General features: G+C 26.3%; 1 protein-coding gene across 2 annotated transcripts in view; it reads right to left on the reverse strand.

Annotated features, from left to right (window-relative positions):
• Positions 1-23,742, reverse strand: part of LOC145184400 (acetyl-CoA carboxylase-like) — a 49,447-nt gene that overhangs the window by 2,649 nt on the left and 23,056 nt on the right. The window contains exons 27-60 of one of the 2 annotated variants that reach the window (XM_090077127.1): positions 23,545-23,633; positions 23,240-23,367; positions 21,579-21,692; positions 21,212-21,325; positions 16,059-16,205; positions 15,836-15,946; positions 13,749-13,858; positions 12,236-12,329; positions 12,000-12,119; positions 11,764-11,823; positions 11,397-11,438; positions 11,166-11,306; positions 10,999-11,076; positions 10,810-10,896; positions 10,114-10,182; positions 9,885-9,976; positions 9,490-9,688; positions 9,209-9,277; positions 8,944-9,012; positions 8,641-8,715; positions 8,469-8,528; positions 7,789-7,860; positions 7,464-7,601; positions 7,172-7,213; positions 6,962-7,040; positions 6,717-6,814; positions 6,459-6,569; positions 6,233-6,299; positions 6,013-6,089; positions 5,326-5,449; positions 5,156-5,252; positions 4,985-5,081; positions 2,742-2,877; positions 2,151-2,450 (exon numbers count right to left, since the gene is read on the reverse strand). In XM_090077127.1, coding sequence (XP_089933253.1) covers positions 2,151-2,450; positions 2,742-2,877; positions 4,985-5,081; positions 5,156-5,252; positions 5,326-5,449; positions 6,013-6,089; positions 6,233-6,299; positions 6,459-6,569; positions 6,717-6,814; positions 6,962-7,040; positions 7,172-7,213; positions 7,464-7,601; positions 7,789-7,860; positions 8,469-8,528; positions 8,641-8,715; positions 8,944-9,012; positions 9,209-9,277; positions 9,490-9,688; positions 9,885-9,976; positions 10,114-10,182; positions 10,810-10,896; positions 10,999-11,076; positions 11,166-11,306; positions 11,397-11,438; positions 11,764-11,823; positions 12,000-12,119; positions 12,236-12,329; positions 13,749-13,858; positions 15,836-15,946; positions 16,059-16,205; positions 21,212-21,325; positions 21,579-21,692; positions 23,240-23,367; positions 23,545-23,633 — 3,506 coding nt within the window. Of the gene's footprint in view, positions 1-2,150; positions 2,451-2,741; positions 2,878-4,984; positions 5,082-5,155; positions 5,253-5,325; positions 5,450-6,012; positions 6,090-6,232; positions 6,300-6,458; positions 6,570-6,716; positions 6,815-6,961; positions 7,041-7,171; positions 7,214-7,463; positions 7,602-7,788; positions 7,861-8,468; positions 8,529-8,640; positions 8,716-8,943; positions 9,013-9,208; positions 9,278-9,489; positions 9,689-9,884; positions 9,977-10,113; positions 10,183-10,809; positions 10,897-10,998; positions 11,077-11,165; positions 11,307-11,396; positions 11,439-11,763; positions 11,824-11,999; positions 12,120-12,235; positions 12,330-13,748; positions 13,859-15,760; positions 15,947-16,058; positions 16,206-21,211; positions 21,326-21,578; positions 21,693-23,239; positions 23,368-23,544; positions 23,634-23,742 lie in introns of both variants that reach the window. The other variant, XM_090077128.1, reaches the window with a different exon arrangement.

The raw sequence follows: 23,742 nt of genomic DNA on the forward strand, positions 1-23,742 counted from the left end.
TATGTCTTGTTTGTGAGTACAAAAATTACAGTATATACAAAAAAATGAAGCCAAATGTTCTTGTCTACTATATACACTGCAGGCCAAAAGTTTCCGGACACTTGGATTTTGTTTAATTTTTTAATTCAAACTCCCATAATTATTTCAATAAAATTCAAATATTATATTTATTTTTTAAAAGATACATATAGTTATTATTTAAGAAAAAAAAAAGACAAAAAATGAAATAAAAAAAATACTAACAACACTATTATTGTTAAACTGTCTTTTTGTCAAAAAATAACCCACAAGTTTTTATCACTTTTTTTGCGATCCGTGGCATCCTATTTATTAATTTATTTATTATTTCGGGTGTAATTGATAACCAGGATTCTTCTAATATTTGCCACAGGTGCTCTTGGATGTTGGGCATTTTTGTCTGACCTTTCTGTCCAATTCTTCCCACAGTAACTCTATTGGGTTCAAATCTGGTGATTGGGCTGGCCAGGTCATGTTTTTGAGGACACCATTATCCTCTTGTTCCTTTATATAATTCTTACATAATTTTGAGGTGTGTGACAATGACCCTATCATTGTCCTGCATAAAAACAAAACCAAGACCAATAGTTCTTAAGCCAGAAGGTATAGCATTGTTTTCTAGAACTATTTTATATTGTTCTTTTTTCATAATACCCTCAATTTTAACTAGGTCACCTACACCAGCTGAAGAAAAACCTCCCCATACCATAACTGACCCACTACCATGCTTGATTGTCGGCACTAAACACTTTGGGATCATTTTTTCTTTTGTTATTCTTCTGATGTAAATTCTTCGTCTTTGCCCAAACAGTTCAATTTTGGACTCGTCGGTCCATAGTACTTTTCCCCAGTCTTCTTCTGTCTAATTTTGGTGGTCTATAACCCATTGTAACCTTTTCTTTTTATTTCCAATCCGTAGAAACGGTTTCCTGACCGCTATACAGCCAGAAAGTCTAAGACGTCGTTTCGTAGTGGTTAATGAAATAGATTTTGAATGACTCCTATTAAAGCCTGAAGTTATTTCCGGGGCCATAAGTCTTCAATTTCTTTTACTCATCAATATTATACTATTATCTTCAGCTTTTGTTGTCTTTCGTGGTCTACCATATCTTTTTTTGTCTTCAAAAATGCCTGTTTCTTTCCATTGTTTGATGGTATCTTGTACAGTACTTCTGGCAAATTGTAATCTTTTGCAAATTTTACGAACTGAAAAACTTTCTTTATGTAATGTAATTATTTCAGAACACTTTGCAACCGTTAAAGAAGGTTTTTTTACCCATATTTTTAATTAAATAGTCGAATTATAAAATTAAAAATTTTTTTTAAAGATATTTTAATGCAACCGTCATTAATACCAAATGAAAACTAAACAAAACTAAATATTCTTAATCATTTTAGTCAGATATCATTATATTATAAATATTTCCTTCATGTTTCAACAAATAAATAACTTTAACAAGACCAAACTCCTTAGAGTAATGTAAAGCTATATATCAAGTTAAAATAAGCAATTAAAAAACAAACTTATTTATGTAAGTTTGAGGCCAGTAATACCTAATTACTGACCTCAAACTTACATAAAAATTTAAAATTAGTAAGTTTAAGTATTATAAATTAATATTATTGATTAATTTAATGATACAGGATAGATTTTAGCTTTTTATATAAAAAATATCAAGTGTCTGGAAACTTTTGGCCTGCAGTGTAGATTCTGGAAAAATTTAGACAAATAAAAACTAGCTTTTACATCAATCGATATGGAACTACAGAATGGGAAGTTTGATTAAAAAAATGAATTTAAATTTAAAAAAAACTTTTTATTTATCCTTGCAAAAATGAGTGAATTTATTGAAAATAATTGTGATGAAATCTTTGCTTTTATTTTATTCGCTTTTAATTAATGAAATAATTTTTGATCTATTGAGATTTAACTGAATAACTAAATTTACGTGCAAAATGCCTGCTCCTGGTACAATTCCGCTGCAAAGTGTACCCACACACAATGTGTTAATATGTTCAAGCAAAAATGAAAAATAGCTGGTATTGCTTTAAGAACTTCATTAATGCACTTAATATCATCTATCATCCAAAAATAACTGACAAAAAAATGAAACAGGATTTGGTAAAAATACCTGATGCTGTAAGTTTGGTTGATAATGAAGCATATTTGTCATCAAGCCGTCTCATAACTTTAACAATATCTTTGTCTTTAAATTTAATTTCACATGTTCCTGATGGTTCAAGTACACCCCCACGTGCTTCAACATCAGCATACATTTCCATATGATCAGGATTTATAGAAGGATCTACTACAACCCATGCACCACCACGCAGCTCACCATAAGGAGGAATATAAATTATAACTGGTTGCTTATATTTTCGTAAAGCATCAACTATGTATGATCCATACTTTAATATCTGGTCATACATATCTAAATAAAATGATTAACACGATGAAATGAAAAACAAACAAAAACACAAATTTAATGTGATATAAAAGATCACAGAAAAGCTTGATATTTTATTCCTCAAAAAATAAATTAGCTACCAATACTAGTCATTAGATATAAATACCAAATTGCAAGTTTTGGTACCATTTATTGAAATGAAATAACTTTCAATACTATATTCTATTTTACATTAATTATATAAAAATCAAATATATATAGTTAAATGAGTAAAATTTAACATATCCTTAAATGACTATTTGTAAATATGCTGACCTTTCATTCCACCAGAAAAACCTCTCCAATTAGCAATAATCAAAAGTGGAAGCTCCTCTTGATTGAAGTCATTAATGGCTTGAGCTGTTTTGAAAGATGAGTCAGGATACCATACTTGACCAGGCTGAACTATAGTCTGAAAAATTTTAACAAGAGTTGTTGCAAAAGTAAAAATAAACTTTAAAGAATAATAATTTAGATCAATATACCCCTAACATAAAATATACCCCTAACGTAAAATATACCCCTAACGTAAAATATACCCCTAACATAAAATATACCCCTAACATAAAATATACCCCTAACGTAAAATATACCCCTAACATAAAATATACCCCTAACGTAAAATATACCCCTAACATAAAATATACCCCTAACATAAAATATACCCCTAACATAAAATATACCCCTAACATAAAATATACCCCTAACATAAAATATACCCCTAACGTAAAATATACCCCTAACGTAAAATATACCCCTAACGTAAAATATACCCCTAACATAAAATATACCCCTAACGTAAAATATACCCCTAACATAAAATATACCCCTAACATAAAATATACCCCTAACATAAAATATACCCCTAACATAAAATATACCCCTAACATAAAATATACCCCTAACGTAAAATATACCCCTAACGTAAAATATACCCCTAACATAAAATATACCCCTAACGTAAAATATACCCCTAACATAAAATATACCCCTAACGTAAAAGTACTTTATAATAAGATTTAAAAAAGCAAGTTAATTATATATTCAGCAGACAACAAAAAGAGAACAGGACAGAAAAAAATGCTTTTGCTTTTTATGCAGTCTATTCATTAAGCCAATACCTTCACAAGATTGAAAGTGCTGCTTAGAAAATCCATGCCACCAATTGAAACAAGTGATAAGTAGAAGAAGCAATGGTTGGTGAAAGATTGGTACAATGTGGGAGGAATTACAAGTTTAGCTAGCCAAAAGTAAAAGAACCAATGGCTGGTGAATATGGTACAAAGTGGGAGGAATTACAAGTTTAGCTAGCCAAAAATATTAGTACAACAAAAAATAAACATTTCTCATTAAAAACACATAACATATTTATCAAATTGGATTAAAGTGCAGTAGATTCAATAATTTAAATTTTTTATTTTTGTTGATTGTTCTACAGAGCCCTTCTCATGCATTTTTCAAACTCCTCATCAGAATTCCACTCACCACAAAGTTTATCTTTTAAACACATAATTATCAAAAAAAGAGTTCATATACTTACAAAATTCTTTTTAATTTACTTAATTACTAAAATAAATTTTTTATTTGTTAACATAAAACTGCATTTAGGTAAAATATGCAATTTGTCATTAATTATCTTATTATTTTAGTTAACAGCTGTGATTGTTGATAAATGCTGAATTTAAAACTATCAACTCATTTAACTTTTTCAAGAAACTATATACTTTGTATATATTTTACAGCAATTACCATGGAATTGTAAATTCTTTATGATCATTAGATTGGAGGTCATAAGTAATAATAGTTTTCTGTACTAGTTACAATATCAAAATTTTCTATTTTCAGTTAGCTAAATTTGTAATTCTTTATACTGGTGGTTGGGTTAAGCAATCCCATTATATTTTTTGAGTTAGAAACCCCATTATCATATTTCACACACCAAAAGATTCTTTTTGTCATCAACTAAAGAGGCACACAATTTCCATCCTTTAAAATCATTTCCATCATTTTTAAATGAATACTAATGGCCACTGAAATAACATCTAATGTCTCTGCAAATGTGAATGCTCATGTCAATAATAATAATAATAATAATAATAATAATAATAATAATAATAATAATAATAATAATAATAATAATAATAATAATAATAATAATAATAATAATAACAATAATAACAATAATAATAATAACAATAATAATAATAATAATAATAATAATAACAATAATAATAATAATAATAATAATAATAATAATAATAATAATAATAATAATAATAATAATAATAATAATAATAATAATAATAATAATAATAATAATAATAATAATAATAATAATAATAATAATAACAACAATAATAATAATAAAAATAATAATAATAATAATAATAATAATAATAATAATAATAATAATAATAATAATAATAATAATAATAATAATAATAATAATAATAACAATAATAATAAAAATAACAATAATAATAACAACAACAACAACAACAACGTTTTTTAAAACTAACTTTAGTTTCTGATGTTGGATCAGCTGGATCAGGAGGAATAATTGTCTCAACAGGAAGTATTTCAGGCATTATCACACCAAGTGGTATTCCACCTAGTCTAAAATAAATAAACCTTATTTACACTTAAGAGAATAAACAGTATAATACTGTCTAAAAAATTTGAAGCCTCACCTTCCTCTACCACATATTACACTCTGTGCCCAGCCTCCTAATACTTCAATGAAAGAACCTTGATCAAACAAACCACTTTCCCAAACAATTTTATCAGCTGGAAAAGAAAAAGAAGCTAAAGATAAATGAAATATTTGGTTAAATTAATAAAAATACAAGACTATGTTTACCTATTTTATGTTGTCTGCCTGAAATTAAGTATCTTGGATTATATGATGATTTTGTTGGTGTAAAGCTTATATTGCGGTCCACTGGGTCAGTAGAAGTGATAATTGGTAGCGGTGCACCTTTTACCTGTAAAAAAAAAAAAAGATAACCTGCATTGTTTAAGTCTCAATCAACATTTAATAATACATTTTGTAAAAAAAAATTTTTTACAAACTGTGATTTTAGTAAATATTATCTTACCATAAATAATTAACAATAATCATAATTAATAATAATAATTTTACCTATTTTAAACAACATTTGCCTTAAAAACTATTATTAGCCATGACAGATATTTAATTTTTTAGCATAGTTTTCATTTGAAAAAAATAATCAATCATTTTTAAGACAAGAAAACTTTTGCACCTGACAAAAGACTTTTTGCTTTAATACCTATAAAAGACTTATGGAAATGTCTCTTGGAGTTAAAATCTCCAGAGAATAATTATTCTTAAACAGTTCCTTCAAAAATATTTGGCATCTGAAATACCACAAATGTAAACTGATGGTAAAAATTTTAAATATTCAAAATACATAGTTTATTATCATAGATATTTTTGTTTCGCAATATTTTTCTTTTAGTTCTAACTTATGTATCATAAAAATCACCAATACACAAAACAACAAATTTTTTTAATATGATAACTTACCTTAGGAACAAATGAAAGCCACTTGATTATCTCAAATATACCATTAAAGTCGTCACTTGCAACAAGATGACTGACACCTAAAGATTAAAATTTATTTAAAAACATTCAAGGTTGAGTGAAAAAAACATTATTTACACATAATTTAAACAATATTGCAAAACAACTAACAGAATAATTCTACTTTTAATTCTTATAAAAACAGCAGTAATCAAGCTTTTACCATTCTTGTACATAATTTGTGTGCCACCAAGTTGGTTGTTTGAAGTGTAAACATTCCTTCCTAGCAACTGTATAAGAATTAAAAGATTAAGTGTATGCAAGCTATAGAGTTTTTTTATTTCAATTTGCTGACATTTTTATACTTACACCAGAAACTGCTCAAACACATTGAGTTGATTAACTTGAAAATTTTTTCATTTATTAATATTTTTACTAATATTTTTTACTTTATTGAGAGCTTGATATCCAGTAAGAATTATTGAAGAATTTTCCACTTGGACAATACGTTGACCAAGTCGAACTAAATAAGATCCAATTCCAACTGTACGACATGTTACCTAATATAAAAAACATAATCATGATTCAAAATAACATACAGGTAGATTTCAGTTCTTGAAGAAATGAAACAGCTTAAAAATCAATCAATAATATTAAACAATAATTAAAGAAAAAAATAACATGGAATGAAATATACAAAATATTACAAGATTTAGGGTCACAATTTTTTCATATGCTTCTGAGGTCCTTCCAGCTATTAAAGCAGATCCTTTAAGATTTTCAACCCCTATACCCATTTCTTTACCTGAAGAAAAAAAATAAAATAAAATATAAAAACCTTTGCATAGTACAAACTGAAGTAAAAAATATATAATTAACTACAATTGCAGAATATCCTAAAACTAGACTGAATGAAAAAGAAAGCATAAGGAGCAACATTGATGCCTTCTACCTATTATATCAGTTATTTGGTATTGACATTCTTCATTTAACTTCACTGGCTCAGCTTTAACAATGTTGCTTGAAACCATCTTTTACAAAAACAAAACGATTTTTTAAAAATCAAGTAACAAATTTGTTGAAAGAAAGAGAAAAAGAGCTTCTATCAAAAACATTCTAGAAATTTTATTTAAAAGTGGTCTAAAAAACAGGAATGACTTACACCTTTAAATTCTGATGGAGTTAGATAAAGATACTTGAATCCCTTCAAAAAAAAAAGGGAGACAAAAATATCAAAATCAAAGTTGACCAATGAAAATTTTAAAACAACATCAAAAATTTTATGGGAAAAATTTTTTAAAGAACTCACTAAGGAAATTTCCATAAGCTAAAAACTAAAAACAAAAACAATAACTGCAATTAAAATACTAGTGAATGCTAAAACTTATTCAATACATCTCACTTCTTTGTTTGATGCAATAGCTGTAACAAAAAAAGCCTTAAAAAAGACATACTTTATCTGGATGAGCTTCATCATTCCAAGCCACCTTAAAGACATGCTTCACATCTTCAGCTAGACCAATTCGTGCACCACTGTTAGCAGAAATGTAAATGAAAGGAACTTTATGTTGAATTGCCAATTTCAAGACAGCCTAAAAAAGATTAAAACACAGGATTATAAAAAAGATTAAAACACAGGATTATAAAAAAGATTAAAACACATTTAAAAGAAATAACTAATAAACTCCTAAAGGTTCAAAAAAAGTTGATAAATGGTGATCTGTGAGTTTACCTTAACCTGATAGTTGATAAAAATCAACGAATCTATTAATTGCTTACATCAAACAAATTATCTTCTGAAGGTGAGAATGAACCAATCATGTGTGTTATATCATTTGCACAAATGTAAACCTGTATGTAGTAGTTATAAAAATGATTATTGATAAAATATTAAAAATTTACAAATCAAATAATATTTAGCTTTTATATCTCTTGATCATTTTTTGTGAACACAAAAGTTTATATAATTGAAATAATAAAGAAAAAGAAAAAAAAATCTTTACTATGATGAGTTAAAATCGGTATTATCTAATAATAACCTTACTATTAACAGTAAAAATATTAATAGTAGTAGTAGCAGCAGTAGTAGTAGTAGTAGTAAAAATAATAAGAATTATAGTATAATATCTATTTGAATTATAATAATTATACTAATAAGAATTCAAGAATAATAGAAGTATTAACTAATATTAATAGTAAGTTTAAATAATGATAAAAATAAAATTAATGATAAATTAACAATAATGATAATAGCAGTAAATGAATAATAGCAATACTTATAATTTGATTATGATGGTAATGGCAACAGCAGAAATATTAATACCAATTAATAGCAAAAACAAAAAAAATTTAATACCTTATCCTTGCTTATATAAAGTAAAATAAGAAAATAAAAATCATGCTTAAGTACATCTAATTATAAAGAACAGGTGAGGTTTATAGGAAAACTTTTTTCTGACCTCTCTTCCCTCAGGGTACTCTGGAGTAAGAAGTTTAACTTCCCATGCAACAACACCACACTAAAGACAAACTACAGGGCTTTTATTTACATAAAAAAAGTTTTACCAACCATTTAGATGATTGGAAAGAACTTGCCTTCGCAACTAAAAAAACCCTATAGAAAAATCTTACATTGTTTTCGCCTGGGAGCCGTTTAATAGATACCAGCTGCTGGTGATTATCAAGATACAACTCAGAAAACTCAACCTTAAAAAAGAAGCACTTAGTTTTATGATAAGTATAATCATAAGAAAAGGAATGGTTAGTAGAGTAATTTTCTGGAAGAAAAAAGAAAAAAAAAGTGAATCTTTGTATATTTGATTTTAGAATTAGACACTAATTTTTTTTATTTTAGTAAAAATATTTTTAAAATATTCTCCCATTTTATTGATATAATTCTGATATCTTTTTATAAATACTGTAAAATATTTATACCACTTCTTTTTTCATATCAAATGAAATGCCATTTTTATCTGCCCATGATTTCCATTGCCTTAAAACAGCCTGAATAACAAAAACAGCGTTATATTCAGATCAAAAGGATTTAGGTGAGAATACTAAAGCAAAAGCAATCATAATAAGAAGCAATCATAATAAGAAGCAATCATAATAAGAACCAATCCTTAATTTAGTATGTCTATCTATGAAAGAAAAATTTCAACATAAATGCTAGAAAAAAAGTTTTTATGTTAACAAATACCTGTCTAAAAAGTTCAGGAAAATCATAAACATATGTAGTATTTTGTGATTGAGCCGCAAACCGTTTGTACTAAAGAATATTATATAAAACCATAAAATTAAAATATCATATTTGAATATAGTTTATTTTGTAAGAGAGAAAGTTTTCATATTAGGTATAAAATTGAGCCAAAATCAATTACTTCATTACTGAACACATTTGATTACAGGTTAAAACTGCAAGATATATTGTATTCAAAAAATTGCTTTGTGCCAATAAAACATTCAAGATGCTAATAAAACCTGTAAATGATCTTTGGTCACATAAGGTGTATTTATTGGTAATCCATGATACTCTCCCTGTCTCTCACCCCAAGATTTAAAAACTAGTTGACCTGTAGTAGAGTCAATCACTTCTTGATAGGTATGAAACTCAAGAGAATACCCAGATTCATTTGATAGGAACAATCGTAGTGGGATCCTTGGACTATCTGGAGTAAGTCTAAAAAAGTTGAAAATATAAGCACACAATCCAATTACTTTCATATTACAAGTATTTATGAAATAAAATCTTTTTTCTTATCTTATATATATGGTTTCATATTGAATTAAACAGAACATATTAGTAATAGCATAGAGACTATTTTATTACCATAATACTATTACAAGGAAAATTCCACAATTAGAACAATAAATACCTTACTACCATTTTGCATTCTGCTTTTAAAACACGCAATTTCCAAAGACGAAGACCATGACGTAACACTATAGTTCGAATACTGTCTTCAATCTATAAAACAGACTTGATAAATTTTTAACTTATACACCCCCTCCTCCCCCTTTCCCTCCCCCATATTTAATTAATGGTTGGTAACCACCATCTTAAGAAATATCTAATCTAAATATCAGTAGAAACTCCAAACAAACCTTTTGAGGTTCTATAATAACAGTTGGGACAAAGTTTAAAAAGACATGATTGCCATCAGTATGGTGGTCCTGAATCAAAATTAAACCAAAAGATAATTAAATGTTTGGTTACCTAAGAAATGCTTTTGGACAGTCCCAACCAAATAGCTGTCAACAAAAATGTTACATGCACATTCCTTTGTAGGTGCTTAGATTTATAAATATTCATAGCTTTATAACACTAACATCTTTATTCTTTATAAATGCCCTCAATGTTGTGGCTAAATATTCATGATTTATAACACTAACATTTTTATTCTATATAAATGCCCTCAATGTTGTGGCTAAAGTAAAAAAGGTTTAACTACTTAACAATTTTTCAAAGTGCAACTCTGTACATGAAATGATTTATTTCAAAATTATCATTTCAATACAAAATATGGTTACATGAATATTGTGATTTTAATCTTTAAATAGAATTGGTCAAAAGTAAAATATAATTGAAAAAACAACTTGATTTATATAAAACTGTATAATAAACAATTTTTCAAATGTATAACTTAGTAAATTCAAGCCAAGGAAGACTACACCTGAACTTTCTACTATGGAATTTTATAAAAACAAGCGCAAGGAAATTTTTTTTCACTCCGTTAATTTCAAGACCAATCATACATTTTTACAAAAAAAAAATGTTTTTTAAATATTTTTTTTACTTACTACTTTGCTCAAAACAAGCTCAAGTTCATCTAAAGCTTCAAGGAGTTGAATTTCACTAGCCTTTTCCAAATAATCAAATGATGCTTCCTAGAGGTTACAATTAAGTTTTAACATAATGTAATTTAACATAGTATAAATAATTAAAGTAACTTTTAAAAATTAATATTTTTAAATCTAAGAACTTCAAACCTTTGTAACAAAATCAGAATGACGAACTATTGAGCGGATAAAAAAACGGTAGTCAGTGACTTCTTGATCATCTCTTTCCTGTACAAATATTGAACATGCTAATAACCTTTAAGAGTTTATTTTTACTAAAACAAAGACCAACAATAAAAGAAATTTTTTTAAAGAACCTTCTTAGCTGAGCCATAGTAAAGATGCAGATTGTGATTTGTGCAAGGTATTGGCTTAAGATCAAATGCAGACATTCTATTCAACTCCAACTGAAATGCCAAAGCAGGCTCCAGATGGCGATAAATTTTGTCTTCATTAAACTAAAGCATTTAAACATCAAAGTAATTTTAAAACAGTTCTAGCAAAGTTTTAAAATAAACTTATATTAATTTCAAATTTAAAAAGTTCACCTGATCTCTACTTCTAAATGTAAATGTCAGAGGGAAAGAACCCTAAAACAAAAGTAAAATAAAATATAAACATGAATCATAGCTCAAAAAATGCATCAAGTTTAACATCATGATTATAAAAAACAAAGATTTCATTAATATTTAGGCACAAAAGAATTATAAATGAATTTGTACATTTTTTTACAAATCAAATTTCATTTGATCTATAAAAAAAAAGATATTCATTAATACAGCATCAGAGGTTTTTACTTTATAAAAGATATTTTTAAAAAACCTTTTAAAGTTCAAATAGTAAACTTCATACTGACAAGGTTTTAGTATACTTGCACATACTATATACGGCTAAAATAGAAATTTAGGTACATACCTTGGCATCTGTTACAAGAAAACTTATTCTTCTAATACCATGATTAACAAAGTGTCGCCTCTGTAATAACAAACAAAAAAAAAACTCAATGACACACAGCAACATTTTATATTGCATACTTTCATTAAAATCTAATACTATTATAATTTAAAAATTTCGTTAATAACATCATGAGCTAGAGGTTCACAATTGTTGAATTTATATCAATATTTAAAACAATAAGATGCATAACTAACTTTTTCAAACACAATTGATTGCAGCTCATCTAATACTTCATTTTGCTTTTCAGGAGAAATGGATTTTTTTTTTAAACAAACATTTATGATATGTATTGGATCATCTTCACCATCAAGACTCTATTAAGAAGTGGATTTAAGATTGCAACTATTTCAGATTCTGTGGTAACAAAATCTATGAAAAATTTTTACTTATTATTTGTATTTTTATTAAGCTATTTTTACACAAATCTTACAGCTGATGAACTTCTTTTTGAAAAATAACCAGTATTTGAAGAAATGCTTGAGGCTTCTGCATTTGTAAATCTTTTCAAAAGTTCATCACAGTAGCTAAACAGCAAAAAAACAGTAACTTTGTTGATTGTCAAACAGCAAGAAAACAATAAATTTGTTGATTGTCAAACAGCAAGAAAACAGTAATTTTATTGATTGTCAAACAGCAAGAAAACAATAATTTTATTGATTGTCAAACAGCAAGAAAACAATAATTTTATTGATTGTCAAACAGCAAGAAAACAATAATTTTGTTGATTGTCAAACAGGAAACAATAACAAATTAAATAACAACAAAAGAAATATTAAAATAATTCTATATAAAAGAGGAATCAGAACTTTTTAACCCAACAGATTTCTCAGATAATTATATTGTTTGACACATCCCAATAAGATTAGAAATTTAAAAACTCCCATTTGCTTTGTATCTAGCCATTTTTAAGCATACAGAATTCAAAAATGTAGTCAGAAAGAAAGATTTTCTTTAGAAGTTTTATTTATGCTTGAACTTAGTTTTGTTATCTACATTGGTTGTTGGAATCTTTGGAATATATGCAGGACACTATCAATAGTAAGATGGCATCATCACAACAGGTGTAAAAACTTAAAAGAACTGCTTTTAAAACTAAAGTTGCCACCAGTATGTCTTACTCCAGAACATTGGCAGCAAAGCAACACAAGCTTTTAAAATAAAATGATTTTTATTTTATTTTCTTATAATTTTTTAAATTTCTTTAGTAGATTGTTGTATATAATTTAAAACCTGTAGCCTATCATATGATTGTTAAAGTTTCAAAGTAACTTTTGCTTTTATGATTAAGTTAATTTATTAACTAATTAATTTCAATTTGGTTTAGGATTTGATTTTATTAAAATCAAGCATACAATTGTTGGGATTATTTGGCCTGTGTTCCTTGTATTATACTATCCATAGATAGATCCCAATGACTAAACATAAATTACCTGAATAAATGATTCTGAATAAAATTAGCTTAGTACCAATATAATTTCCCTAAATAAAATCAAATTTGGATGACTTTGGGAAAATTGGAAGTACATAACCAATTTCACTACATCACGTTTTCTTAAATTTTAAGAGTCCAAAAAAATCTATGCTGACTAATTTCTTCTAAAAATATTACATTTCTGACTCCTTTTTCAAGTTAGAAATGGCCAAATTTTCAATCCAATTACTCAACTGTACTTAAAGTATTGTTTCTTATGAGATTTTAATACCCATAATTATGGAGTAGAAGAATAAGAGAAGAATAGCCCCAATTTAAAAATACTAGTAATTTTTAATAATGCAATATGTTAATAACTAATTCAACATAACACTTTTTTATCATGGTCACACCAGATATATAGTCTATTAGATATTTTAAAATGTATCTATATGTTCAAACTAAGGAATATATTTTTTAAGGAAGATACATATAAACCTTAATATATTAAACCAATAAAATATCAAATTACTTTAAAAAATCTTCTACAGTTTCAAACGCAACCATGGCTCCCATCCGTTCAAAGTTAGCATACTGGCTACCATCAGCTAACTCATCCAAAGATTCTACTACACTAGTAACCTAAAGCAAGTCAAAATTATAAAAATGATAATTTTGAGGGTAAAGTTAGAAATTACCAAAGAGCAAGATAAAAATAACCTTTTTGATGCCAATTTTCAAGAAAAGTAAGCTGAAGTATCATATATACTGGTGTATAAATCAATTACCTATTTTTAAATACAAAAAAATTTAATGTTTTTATAATCTAGGTGATGACTACTTTTATCTTCTTGCATCCTGAAGAAATATCAATAGGAAAAAAAAAAAAAAAAAAATCTTGAATTCAACAATAATAAGCTTAAAAACAATCGCTATAAAGGCAGACATTTGCTGGACTGGCAGACATTTTAGACTTTTTTTGAATCAGTAGCTTAATTTCGGTTCTCTTTTAACATGGTGCAAAATTTTGGATCACAATTTAGTAAACCTTTTCCGGATCATTAATTGTATTCTGGTTTATAAACATGACAAAATTCATCTCTTCAAAGAGGTTACAATTAAACTTTTTAAAACTAATCAGTAAACCTAATACATTGACATTTGCTTTAGACAATCTTGCTTTTTTGAACAAATAAAAAGTTTTTTTACCATGTTTTTCATGGTTTTTATAAATGCAACATTTTTAAGTTTATTACCTGCATGAATTTGAAAAAGATGGAGGAATTGCTTTTGATATCAAATCATTCAAATTGTTCTTTTTTTCATTACTTTGAGAAATTACAATGAGAAATTTGTCATATAGTATGAAAAAGTCTATATTGCTACTATTACCATCTTTGGAAGAAATATTTTTATTTTCCAAAATGGCATCCTCCTACATGCCATCACGGGCATTAGATATGGAACATGTAAAAATAATTTTATTACAATTTCTTCAAATATTTCATTAAATCTTTCTTTGGATAATAACAATTATTGATAAATAGGGTGCTCTCATGACACCACTAGCTGTAAAACGTTTTACTTGAAATTACCCATAATGTTCATTTTGCAGTATTCATCCTTTATCATGTATATGAATTAAAGTACTATTGCAAATATTTAGTTATCATTCAAGTTAAGGTGGCTTTAAATCAATATTTTTTTATTAACATTTCATGCATATTACTCATACTTAAGTTGTTATTATTTTGTTAGCTTTTTATGATAAAAGATTGGAATAAATTAATTCTTCTGCCAAGTTTTTCATCCTTTTCTGGAACATTTATATCAATTTATAACAAAAATTCAGCACAACTATTAATATTTTTTGCTATGCTAAGTTATTTATTACCTTAGTTGAGTTTTTTGTTACTATCAAGCTGATTATCCTAAGCTCTTCAACTTTTCTTCAAGCAACAGCCACTTAAATGGTTTTCCTTAACCAGCATTAATTTCAGCATTAATATTTCTTGATTTCTGCAACCCTGAACAAGCTTATTATTTTTTTAAATACTTAGCTACTTTGAAAATCAATAGTATGAAATTTCTTTTTCAAAGACATTTTTTAGAGCGGTAAAATTATAAAGAAATGAAAAAAATTTGTTAAAACAATAAGAAAAAAACATTCATTTAGTTTTTTAGATAAGAAAACACTTTCTGAAAATCATTTTTTGATACTAAACTGCAATTTTATTTAAAGCTCTTTTCAATACAGCAAACCAATTAAAAGCTGTTTTACCAGAGATTGTTGTACTTACTGTTTAAGTAATTCAACCATTTAAAAGTATTCTCATTTAGATTTAAAAATTTTTAAAAACTAGTAAAAAATTCTAAAAAAGTGTTTAAGTCAAGGACACTTTTCTGACCTGTTCTAAATTGCTTTAAGTCTTGGTTTATACACTGGTATATATGGTAACATATCTTGAAAATACTAGAAATGATCAAGATTTTGTTGTTTATAATTTTCAGATTTATTTTACGATTAGATGTTAAGAATCTTACAGAAAATGGGTTGCGAAAAAGACTTCTGATCAGCAACATTATTCAAAAATAACAAAATTGAAACCAAGAGAACACCTTTTCTCTTCTTTCAAACTTGGTGGCTCTTTTTTGAGGGGCACAAACTGTTCGATTTGGATGATTATCTGGCAACTTGAACGTGAACTCAATAATATTAACACCATCCATCTAACAACAAGTTTGATTTCAAATTTATTTCATAAAATTTTTAAATAATCAGAACCATCATACACAATATTTAGATTTTATTTAGACAAATTCAAACAATTTTGATAATTACTTGATCATGCTGTAACTGTGTGATTTCATAAGCTTGGTAGCTTCTTCGTATGTACACCTCTAATGCTGCCATACGCACCAACTCATTTCGATGGTAGAAGAAGCTCGGAAGAACATCAAATACAGCTGTTTCTGATAAAATTATTTTCTAAACAAAAAAACATTCTTGTACATATCTGTATGTAAAAGATTTAATATTCAAAAAAATTACATGTAATATATTTATATTTCCAAACATTTTCAGTAGCACACATTTAGTAACTAAAAATATGCTCAAGTTAAGTTTTTCCCACCTAATGAAAGACTTTTCATTTTAAGTCTGAATTATGTATTTGCTTTCACTATCTTAAATAGTAAAAGAATCTTTACTTAAAGATTTAAAATTTATTAATATAAATTAATCATGCTCATAAGCTTTCAGTATGGCATGTTTTCCCATAAAGTTTGCGAAAAAGATGGCAAACTACAAATGCTTGAAGCATTACAGAAGCTGGTCACAAGTGAGTTTTTTCTTTCTCATATTTATCAACTTAGAGCAATATTTACAGAAAAAAGCAATATATACAGAAAAACAGTAAATAATAGTAGAAAAATTGTAATGTGTGTCTGTGTATAAGGAAGAGTACTAGTTTGCATTAAATTCTTTGAGAAAATATTGGTCTAAATTTTTACCTAAATGCCTTTGATTTCAACAATAGCTTTACAACCAGTACAAATGAATTTACAAACGGCATTTAAGTTCATGTGATACTTTCTCTTAGGTGAAGAAATAATTTTAAAGTTTAAAAGCTATTTTAATATGTAAGATTTTACATAAAAAACTAATTTTCTTAATATGAATCAATTGCTGTAACTAATTTTCTTAACATAAATGTGGTCAATTGCTTTATTTAAGAGCAATTGATATAGAGAGGTTTAATATTCTCTTTATTCAGTATGGATTTTTTTGTCAAAATTCTATTTAATATAATTTTTTTATTTGCATATATTTGGAAAGATCCAAATGGTTTAGAAGAATTGTTTTATGAATTAACAAATCAGAATTTAACTTTAAACCACAGATTAAGTTTATTAACTTTGCGAAAATGTGTTTACAACCCAGTAAAACATTTTTTGCAGAAAATTAATAATTTCAGCATCAAATTAAAGAAACAATTTCCTTAGTCCTCTTTTTACACATTTTCTAAAATATAAAATATATGATATCTGCATCTGCTTTGCAAACTGTAAAAGATAGTTCCTCTTAGTTATGTATTTCTGCAACAGTTAACCTCAATAAACATATTTTTAGTTATTTCATGTCTCTGTAACTTTCTCAGCTTCTATCTCTAACCAATATACACATTGTCTTACATGAGTTAGTACATCCTTACATATATAATACAACATTATCATTACAAAGGCAATACAACTACATACTGTTATTTACCATTATTTTGTAAATATAGTAATATTTCAGTTTGTAAATTTACCTTTAAATTGATAAACAAAGGATCAAAACATGTTGGGAAAAAATTTGCAAGTATTATTTTAATTTTTTCCAAATTTCTAATTTATTTATATATATATATATATATATATATATATATATATATATATATATATATATATATATATATATATATATATATATATATATATATACACATACATATATATATACATATATATACATACATATATATATATACATATATATACATATATATATATATATATATATATAATTATAATTAAAAATGATAAAGAAAAAACTTTTATTATGGAACTTTAAGTTTCATGCCTAACGGCAATCATCAGCCATATATTACAAAATTAAAAATTAAATGTTAAAATTACAATTATAATTACGGTGGCGTGTGTTCTAATGACTCCATGGAAACAAAATTTTAAAATTTTAAAATCGCTCTGTTTTGAAATTTATATATAATCAAAATAAATTTCCTAAACATCGAGTACTTTTCAACGAACAAGAGTTTTGTATTATTTTAATACAACACTACATCAAACAATATATATATATGATTTGTAAAAATACACATGCTATTTATAGATTTTGACATGCCATTTTTTAAAATATATTTCAAAATTTTCTAATTAATTTCAGTAACCCAATAGAACAACTGCTTCTTTTCAAATATCGATTTAATCTCTGTGCGACTTTTAAGAAATTTTTCTCATGATAACTGGATTATAATTTCTGGTACAAAAAAAATTTGATAAGTCGGTTTATAAAAAAAATACTTTAGACAATAGAATATTATGTAGTTTACTATTTTAAAAAGTAACAATAAAAAATTCATTTTTTTTTTTCTAAATTCTTATGCGCTAAATTTATTCTGGAATCTCTACACAAAAAATTATAAAATAACATCAACTTTAGAATTTGTTCATTTTTATATAAGAAATTAGAAAAAGTAGGAGTTTTAAAACTTTCAGAAGGGACTTGTACAACTAAATTGGAAGCAGATTCATCTATCATCATTTATGTCGATGCACTGCTTAAGATAAATATTCTCAATAAACAAGGGTAAAACTTTTTTGGTTAAAAACTATTTTAATATATAAGGTTTTACATAAAAAAACTAATTTTCTTATATGAATTGATTTGGAAGAAAACAATCTTTTTGTATCATTTAAATAAATGAACATTAACATGATTTGGATGATTGGCTAAGAATATGAAAACAAGACATGCAACATCTTTCAATTCCTTTCTTGAATATAATCTTTAAAAAAGCGTTGGTTTTGCCATTGATTGACAGCTCCAGAAGGATATGCATGGTCTCTACCTAAGAAGCAAACCATTCTTTTCTAAAAAAATTGTAAAAATGGTCAAAAAATTTCTTAATTTTGCTGGCTGGAACAACTGCTGCTACTTTGCTAATAGACTTACTAGCACAAAGAACTATTCTACAAATTCTTTTCAGGAATGGTTTTATCCAATATTTAGTTAAAGTCCATTTTTGAACTGCAGAGTATCTGAAGATTTATAAAGTTTGTCAGAAAAAGTCTTCATTTTGACACACCAAGCCATTGAAATAATTGTTCTTCTTCAGCTAACACATTTTCAAGACCAGCTTTCTTCAGACCTTTTCTATTTTTTTGCTTCTTTAAATGCTAACTTTTAATTTGCTGTGGTATGTCATAAACTAATAAGGTTTCTTCTGGAACTATTTGCTACCTTTAGAGAAAGGGCTTTATATATCTTATATTTTCAAGATACAGCAGCAATCATTGCTTCCTCTTCTTCAAAGTTGTCATGATTTTTCAAGATTTTATTATAAATGATTTAAATCACTTTATAATAAAAAAAAAAGTTCTTCAAAAAATTTTTTTTCAGCAAAACTTTTCCATAAAAATGCTGCAAAAAAAAATTTTTTTCAGCAAAATTGAAACTTTTCCATAAAAATGCTGCAAAAAAAAATTTTTTTCAGCAAAATTGAAACTTTTCCATAAAAATGCTGCAAGAAAAAAAAAAGATTGTTTACATAGCTTTAAAAGTCATTAACTGACAATACATTCCCATTGAGGAGCCAAAACTATTAAAGATAATTTTGTCTTCTCAAATATTAATTCTCATTTAATAAGATTATTAGAAAATGTCCATTAGGTGTAGAAAAAAATTGTAATCTTGAACCATCACAAACTCTGTTTTGTTAAAGGAAAATTTCAATTATTAAAATCTAATTATAGTTGGGGTGATAAGTTTTTCTTAGAATGGTTTTATACACATTTTTACACATTTTGTGAGCTAGTCAGAATATAACAAGTACTCTGATTGATTTCTCACTAGTTCACTAAGAGCAATGAAGCAGTCATGCAGATCACCTAATCTCAACTCTATTGAAAATATTTTGTCAGTGGGACAGAAAATAGTAACCATATAGATCAAATCAGTATAAGATCTCCAGAAGATACTGGAGAAAAACTGGTTAGACATCCTCTGAATATTATGTAAGAAATTGGTTGAATCTATACCTAAATGCATTAGAGCATGACATTTATACTGCGTCTTTCATAAAAATACTTTAAGTAATGACATTTGTACTGGCTTTTTTAAATTGCTACTTTTGAATATTATGCAGTATTAATTGTCTTTTTTTTTTTTCTTCTTTTTTTTTTTTTTAATAAAATAAAGCATATATGTTTCTTTTAAAAATATTACTATAAACAGGAATAAGTGAAAAAAATAAATTTTTTTGAAATCTTAATCTGTTCAAATACAAATTAATAAAACATCAATTTTTAATGAAAATATGTGGGTGTCAAAATATACTTGTGTGTTAGGTTGTTTATAAGTTATTATAAAATTATTATATTATAGATATAATTTAGTAATATATAAAATACTATAATTAAATAATATTGATGTATTTCAATAAATATTCTTTTACTTTGAGTGCATAACTTCTATTGAACTAATTCAGTGTAGCATTTTTTATTTACAGTAAGTAAATGGGGAAAAAAGTGATTTTGTTAAAAGAAAAATTGTGATATTGAATAAAGAAGGATACTCTCAAGTACAAATTGCTACATATATTAAGATATCCAGACATGCTGTTCAGAATGTTTTGTGTTGCCGTTTGCTAAATGGTCTGGCCTGCTGTAAGTAAGGCTGAATTCAGAAAACATGTTAACATGATTGTATCTTTAATGCTATTATTGTTCATAGCTTGCAAACTCTAAAATTCTAGAGACTAATGTTAAAATGCACATGCAATTGAGTAGTTGTACAATCTTTCAGTAGGACTCAGCATCATGCCAAAGTAGTTTGTTAACAATGGAATAGAAATTCTATCCAACTGGCCTTCAAATTCACCAGATTTTAATGTTATCAGAAACTGCTGAAATATCATGAAACACAAAGTTGCAACCCTCCACCCAACCTCTGAGACGGACTTACAAAAATTGTTGAAGAGTTCGGTCAATGGAAATATCTAAAGATTATGGCATATAGCTTGCGCATAGCATGCTATTGTCTATCATCAATGTTATGGTTGTATAATTATAACATAGTAGTTTAACTAAAAAGCATTTTTCAGAGGTGAATATTTTTGGCCACTATTGTGTATGTGTAATTTAATTGCATTTATAAAATATATTGCATAAAATCAGTTTATGACTCAAAAAAGAATTTAAAATAGATTTTACCTGTAAATTTTCAGGATTGAATTGTTGTCCATATAAGTCAATAGCTGATAGAAAAATAGATTCAAATTGATTGTGACGCAACTCATATGACGGTTTTTGGGAAGCAATTAAAACCTGAAATCAGCAAAATTACAAAGTGAAACATTTAAATTAAAATTTAGTAAGTGAAAATCAAGAAAGTGGAAGATTAATTTTTTAGATTAAATGAAGTCACATTGATTTTCTCAGCTCCAAAATGAAGATTTTTTTAAGATTATCACTTAGTCATCGGATAATAATAAAAAAAAGATTTTGTGGGAAATACTTTTAACTATAAAAAGTTGAAATACTGATCCTACCCTGATTTGTTAAGCCTACGTTGACTTACCTGCCGTGCTTTAAGGGTAACTTTGGAGTGCTCTTGACGGTTTAAATGAGTCATCTCTTGCATTAATGTTCTAACTTCATCTGTTAAACTTGAATCTGAGCCAAATAAATGGTCCTATCAAAATTTAAACAAAAAAATGTTTATAGTTTTTTTTTTTTTATAACAATCTTTTAAAAACTGAAATTTAAGCAGTATTTTTTATTCATATTGACTAAACAAGTTTCAAACAGTTTTTAAAAACCCTAAATTCTGAACTTTTAATTCTGATAACAGGCAATCTAAATCAGTTAGCAAAATAGCATTAACTATTGCTTTTTTATAGTTACTTGTGGGGAAAGTAGTTGGTTAAACCTCTTTCAGTTCAAAAAAATTTTTAATTTTTTTAAGCATCATTTTGATTAAACCTAAAAAATTTTTCTAATTTTTTTTCTAAATTTTTCTTTTAAAACTTTTTTTAAAAAAAAATTTAATGATTGATTGGATTAAAACTTATGGTGTAATCAGATTCCTATAATAAATGACTGATTTTCAGCCTTAACATTTGGATGAGAAAGAATAGATTTTTGACTCATTTAGAACAAATGATAACTTGCAATTATCTTTGTGTTGCATAGTTTCCAGTTTTTTTTGATTAAATTCAGCAAAACTATCAGGATTTGATAGCCCCACAAATTTTTAAGAAATTAACTTGTTTAAAGAACCTTGTTTGAGAAACTTGAATCTTATAACGAGACCTTCAAGTAGATTCAAACAACAGTTTTTTAAGTTTTTTTTTATAGGTGGAGAGGATTCTCTCTAAAGATAGTTGTTAATCACAGATCAGTACAAATTTTATCATTTATTAAAGATTGAGCAAAGAACTTGCTGAACTGAAATGTGAACTATTAAATTCCAAATGGCTTAAAGCTAGTTCTCCAAGACAAGAAATCATCAATTAAAAGGTAAGACTTAGAAAATATGAGCTTATTGTTAAAATCTTGATTAAAAACTAATTCAAAATTTACTTGGATATCAAGGTAAAATATACACTTGTGTGTGACACATCATATCACTCAGAAATCTAATTAACCGACTTGAGTTAGTTAACAATCTCTAACCCGTGTTAATAATCCCTGTTTTCTAATTCACACAAAAGAGAGCAAAATTTAAGGGGAATCTAAAGCTTTTGGAAGACAGTTTTGTGGAAGTTATGATAACATAGAATTTTTGTACAAAACGTGTGAATTTGCGCCAAAAAAGCTTTTATATTTTGTTTTAAATTTTTTTTTAAACAATAACAAGAATAATACAATTTTTTCTGTCAAAATTTAAGAAAAGTTACAATATAAATGCCTAAATTTACCTAAATTCCCTTTTTGAAATGTTATAAAAGAGACCTACTTTAAAATTTAATTTTACATAGGAAGAGTAGATTATCACCTAGTGCTTTTAAAACTAAGTTTTACTAATAATTGTTTCCTTTCTCACAACCAGTTCTATAAGTCACTTTTGTAGAACTTTTTTAATTGTTACTTTTGTTGTTAGTTCTTATAAAAATAGAAACACCTGATAATCTTGATTAATGCTCAGTAAAAATGTCTTTTATAAAGAACTAAGTAAAAAAAAATAGTTTGAATAATAAAAAATCCAACTAGAAGTTGAAAAAGACCAAACAATCTTACAATAAGTTTGATGACAAGAATATTTTTCTGCGACACTTTTGAATGAGAAAATATGTTTTGTATAACTTGGTTTAAATTTGTATCCTTGTTACGCTCAACAATATCTGTTACACATCTCTCCAAGTTACCTAAAGATTTCACGAAACCAAAGAATATAAAAAGTTATGCATAAATTTAAACATAGAAACATATACAGGATTATAGCAATCTGATAAATTTTTTTTTATGCAAGTTAAAGTTATAAATGTAAACTCATAAACTTAAAAACAAATATAACAAGCCTAAAAGTTAACATAAAAATTGACCTTCATTAAAAATCATTTCCACTTGCAGATATTGCTTTAATAATCCTATGATGACAGATTTGCGGTAACCTTTTATACCATTTCGAAATCTGTAAAAAAAATTAAGATAAGAAGCTGATTAATTTATTAACAATTACAGAAACAACTTTGTGTTGCTTCTTTTTTTAAGTTTGTAAATACTTCCTTTGCTATTTCTAA

The sequence above is a fragment of the Hydra viridissima genome, unplaced genomic scaffold (assembly GCF_058129835.1).
Source record: "Hydra viridissima isolate aposymbiotic clone 2 unplaced genomic scaffold, HvirCarnegie_v1 scaffold_2, whole genome shotgun sequence".
In the NCBI taxonomy this organism is placed as follows: Eukaryota; Metazoa; Cnidaria; class Hydrozoa; order Anthoathecata; family Hydridae; genus Hydra; species Hydra viridissima.